The sequence below is a fragment of the Triticum dicoccoides genome, chromosome 5A (assembly GCF_002162155.2).
Source record: "Triticum dicoccoides isolate Atlit2015 ecotype Zavitan chromosome 5A, WEW_v2.0, whole genome shotgun sequence".
Taxonomy (NCBI): Eukaryota; Viridiplantae; Streptophyta; class Magnoliopsida; order Poales; family Poaceae; genus Triticum; species Triticum dicoccoides.
The window spans coordinates 10,446,542-10,451,802 of NC_041388.1; the positions used below are offsets into that span (position 1 = coordinate 10,446,542).

A 5,261-nucleotide genomic window follows, 5' to 3' on the forward strand; every position below is an offset into this window, starting at 1 on the left:
TATCATCTTGAAATTTATGAAGTCACCATAGGCGCCTCGTCGTCGACGGAACGTCTCCTCCCACTGAATGTGCATCGCCGGAAATCCTGAAATAAATCTAGAAATAAATGCGAGCAACAGGATTTGAACCCTGATGGGCTGGTGATACCACAGTCCCTCTAACCATCTGGTTAACTTGAACAATAGGAGTGCGGGTTGATTTCAGAAAAAGCCAGATATTGCAGAGACAAAATTTAGTACCATCTTGAATATGTTTTAAATTCAAACTGAAAGCGTAAAATTACGAAAATAAGCGTATTGTGACAGTGAACTCACGGAGTCAATCCTTACCTTATTATTACGGAAAGAAATTATACATTTACCAACTTTATATAGCTTACACGAAATGGAGCAATGCGGGTGACAATCTTCATGCAAGAGGTTGCCCGTCCTCGGGTAACTTATTCGAGCTAACGTTGCATACTTGCATTCATGCACTTGTTCATCTCTGTCTATCTATATGCGTGTGGCAATGTACTATTTAACTCATCTGCTCCGATTAGTAGTGACCAGCATCCTCGCTGTGATGACGATCGTGTTCGGAGTCATCAGCGCGGTTCTCTTGGCGCTGGTATGCACACATCGCACGCTAGATATTATGTCTCTGTCATTGTAACCTGCCAGATGGTATCTCTTTCTCACTCTAACCTTCGGCCAAGATTTCAAAATAAAAACTTTGGCAAAGCATAATCTAGTTGATAATAATATTGTTAATTCTTCTTAACGTTGTGCATTCATTCAGGCAGAAACATCATCAAGATGACCATGGCGAGTTCTCTACGTACCGGCAATCGCCGGCGATGACATGCGGCATGGTAGCAGCCGTGTTGGCATCGATGACGCAGATTCTTGCCAGCATGGCCATCTGCTGTTGTGGGGCGTGGCGGATAGCTAAGGGGGCCAAGCGCATTGCCGCGGTGGTCTTCTTCATCATCTCATGGTACATAAATAATTTGGTTATTCACAACTCGACATCCGGCTTGCTTTTTCTCGCTAATCGAGGAAAATATCATCATTAATATTAATGCTACAATTAATGCTAGTCTAATGCCGTGGTGTGCTAAGTGGTGGCGTGGCCCGAGAGCTTTAGAATTCATTGTTCTTTTATCATTTCTCTTAGAATTTGAAAACTGAACTTAAATACATAATCGATATCTACTTGGTGGCTTGTTCATTTAACTTGTATAATTAATATGGTCTCTACGCCATGCGTCTACACTTTCAGGGTCCTTGCGATCATAGCAGTGCTACTATTTCTGACAGGCGCCATGTTAGGGTTTGAAGGCTCTGCAAAGAAAACTGTTGGGAACGCTAGGATTGTCGGAGGTGTCGCAATTTTCGTGATTGCGATGTTTTTGTTTCTTGTAGTTGCCGCCCTTGAGGTTGCCTCATACCGCCTAGTTCGGAAGAAGGACCATTACTAAGCATACATTGGCAGTAATCCTCCTCTGGTGCCAACGACATCTAAAGACGGTTGCAACGCTATTGCTCCTGCACCGCCAAAGCAAGTCTAAGTTTAGCTCTGCCACCATGCAATGGTTGTCTTTGCCTTCCAAAGGAGGAGCGCTCTATACGGACCGTGGTAGGTGGAAGGCGTGTGCTTTGACCCATGCTACCATTTTGCGTGTTTTGTGTGTTTGTTACGGTTTCATTCAAATCATAAGAAAGAATTCAAAAGTTTATCTGCACTGCTTGAAACATATGTGCTTGTGAAGCTTTTTTGTATGTTACGAAAGCCATTTTAGGTGGTTGCCATCTGGACTCAAAATCATTAATCGGAATAAATGTCGTTACTCATGTGCGTCTCTTATCGCCATCAGAGTTTAGTTAGTTTCTTGTCACGGGAGGAGAAGGGTGGTTTGTGTGTTCGTGTGTTCTTCATGTATCCGGTTTTAAAATGGAATATTTGTTGAACCGGGTGTGGACCATTTACACCGTTACATGCCTCGCGTTAAAATCTTCAAAACTAGATCCGTTTTTATAGGCTTTAGTGAACTTCTTCAAGCGCAACTTGTACCCCTGTGCAGAACTAACTTGTGCTCCTCGAAACAAGATATGTGTACTTCACATGCTCGTTTAGTGTACTCGCGTGCAGCGCAAGATTGGCAGAATGACATGTACTTAAAAAGGGTCTTAGTTTATTTTAGAATTCCACAATGAAATACTCATTTTCGAGCAATTATACTACTCCAAACCAAAATAAAGAAGAAACCTCAAATTATTTTAGAAATAAAAGTAAGCTTCCTATTCTAATTCGAAGTAAAATCAAATTTTCTATTGTATTATATTATGGCTTGTCCTCGCAATGTGGCGCAACCTATGCGCTCCAGACATGAAGCACACTACGTTGCACATGTAACATATATCTGGCCATATACCGGGCCGGGCCGGGCCAACCCAACGTCTACGGGACAGGCCTGAGTTCGGCCCGGCTTACATTGATAGACTCTATAGATTCGGAAAAAAAAATTCGTGCCCATATTCGACACGGAATTGTTCGATACAACTTAGTATTAGCAAACCAACACACGATTTCAGTTCACGGACATTACAAACATTTAAGCACACAACTCATCCCACAAACTCATACTGCAATCTCAGAAGAGAAATGGACACCAGATTCTATGGGCAGCTAATTCTGTGGGCGGTTTCTTAGAAACTGATTCTGGAGAAACGAAAGCTGAAAAGAACTGACCCTTGAGGGCGAGGCAAAAGAACTGCAATGTCAATCCTAGAAACAAAAGCTGACCCTGAAATAAATTCAACATATATTTTGTTGGTTTTACTATTTTTCATTGACGAAAAATTGTTCACTTGGTTTGACTACCCATTCAGTTTGTTGAGATTGTTACTCATTCCTTTACAAGACTATTAGAGAAAATACGTAACGAAGGATATCAGAGGGGAAGGATGTTATTGTTGATATAGTGACTATAGAAGGTTATATGATCTAGATCCATCTATAAGCAATTTTGCACAATATTTCCAGTCTATGATCAAAAGTGGGCTTTCATGCCCTGTTGATTCCAAGAATGCTCTCTGAGTGTTCTTCAAAATAAAAAAGATATGTCATCCTCAATTCCTTTCCAGTAGATATCCTCAGGAAGTGATGGTTCTAATATCCTGTTACCCTGCCATATACTCAAGTAGTGATGTTAATAAGTAGCAATATAAATTAACAAGCACTTTGTGTTAGGTATTTGTCCTTTGTACAAGTTAAGCTTTGAAGTTTCATCTTATTCTCCAAATTTCAGTTTGTATTTCACATACTTGGGCCAAATCATCTCTATCATAGGATCTGTTCATCTAGAAGTTTATACTGTACATGTTAGATCACAAAAAACTTGAGTTGTATCTTCATAAATTGGAATATATATGCATATCCCGACAGACGTATCTGTAATTAGATTTTATTTCTATGCATGACTTCCGATTTTTTTATTCTAACTACTTTCATGATTATGTATTGGGTTACCATGTTACCATGTGTTACTTTTGGTATTACTTACATCAAATTTCCTATTGCAGATCATTTTTTTCAGTTGAGTGCAACAAATCTCTACTGCTAATAGGGGAGTTGGTAGTCCGGTACACATGGTTTATTTTCGTCTCCATGGTTTATTTCCACCTCCACCTCCCACCACCACCCCTCCACACTGGTTTTTTCACCCTCCCATTAAAAATCGAATTGACTAGTCGGACACTCCTTTTTTTTGTGCTTGCTTTGGCAGGTTCCAATTCAATTCAATCACGTAAATATTTCGTAATTAAGAATTTATAAATTACACCATATATGTGAGATTGTCTTTCTAAAAGACAGACAGAAGGACATCAATTAGAGAGCAAATTAATTCCATGCTTATATTAGATAGAACATCAATTACACGTCAATTTTGTGATTGCATTGACGCTATATATGGTATGATATTAATTGTAGGCTAAACATGTTGAGCGCTTATGGACCAATCTAGGTCGTTGGATTGATACGGTTCGATGACCGAGATTAAATGGATATGCCTTTTGAGTCTTTTTATATCGAGAGAGGAAATTAATTGCATGCTTGTATGTGCATTGTTATGTTAGCCGTGGCGACACACGGAAATTTAGCAAGTTCTCAGGTTATCTCTAAAATATTGATTTTAATGATAGTTCTTTGGATTTCATATAGTCAAGTAAACCAAATTCTAATGGGTTCTCTTAAAATATAGCTTTTACCAATAGTTTTCTATATTTCACTAACTTTTCTCTCTTGTGCTTTGTATTGCCAAATTTACTCAATATATGTTGAGTTCAATAAAAATCCTGCAACGGTTTGACTATTCCCAGGCGAACCAGTGAGGCGCGACGGCATGCTTCCCACAGTCGCACTACCTGCTAGTTAAGCGAAGCACTCATCTTTATTTAGTTGCCATGGAAGCAATTTGACGGAAACAAATAAAAAAAATAGAATCCGAAACAAAAAGGTTAACTGGACGAAGAAAATTAAAATTTTGGATTCAAGGCAGTCGTTCACACTGCCATTCCATTTCGGAAGTAAGCACTCCCACGCTTGAAATCTGTGTAGCAACTACGCTATATGTACGACAGATATCATCCGACAGGTGTATGGTATACGTTGATTTGAGGAAGAAGTTGTTTGAAAACAAACTAATCATAACTAATGCCAAATCCTGCACGCAAGCTGTCTCACAAACTGCACATTTGACTGGAGCGTTGCACGGTCCTGGTGAAAGCAATCATATTTTCGGCCTAGATGTAGTCCGATGGGAAGCAACCGATCCCTAGAATCGCCCTATGCCATCAGCGTTAACCACCCCAAATCTTTATTAATTAATTAATACCAATAAGAGGAAGGTTATTATCAGCTCACGTGATATATGCAGTAAGCAATAAAAACAAACCAAAAAGGTTGACATCAAAATATTTCCTAAATTGCATATCCAGGATATATTTCCATACTACAGATAACACTTGTGCTTCTCTATAAATCCACGCTCTGAACTTGTAGAGCGTGCATTGCTTCCTCTCACACAACCTTATAGCCACTAGACCCGATATTAAGCCCAAAGCTAGTGTTCTGTACTTCCTCTCTTTGGCCGATCATGGCTTTCAAGATCACCGTCCTGGTATTGGTATTGGCGCTGCTCCTTACGTCTTTCGGTATGATTCTTCAAGATCTAAATTTGTAGTTTCTGTAAGGTATGTTCTATAGTACCTCTTAT

General features: G+C 39.6%; 1 protein-coding gene across 1 annotated transcript; it reads left to right on the top strand.

Annotated features, from left to right (window-relative positions):
• The first annotated feature begins 565 nt into the window (after positions 1-565).
• LOC119296803 lies at positions 566-1,492 on the top strand. Its single transcript, XM_037574864.1, has 3 exons — positions 566-610; positions 786-979; positions 1,265-1,492. Exons 1-3 carry the CDS (start codon positions 566-568, stop codon positions 1,461-1,463), a joined length of 438 nt encoding a protein of 145 aa, XP_037430761.1. The 3' UTR covers positions 1,464-1,492.
• Positions 1,493-5,261: the final 3,769 nt, after the last annotated feature.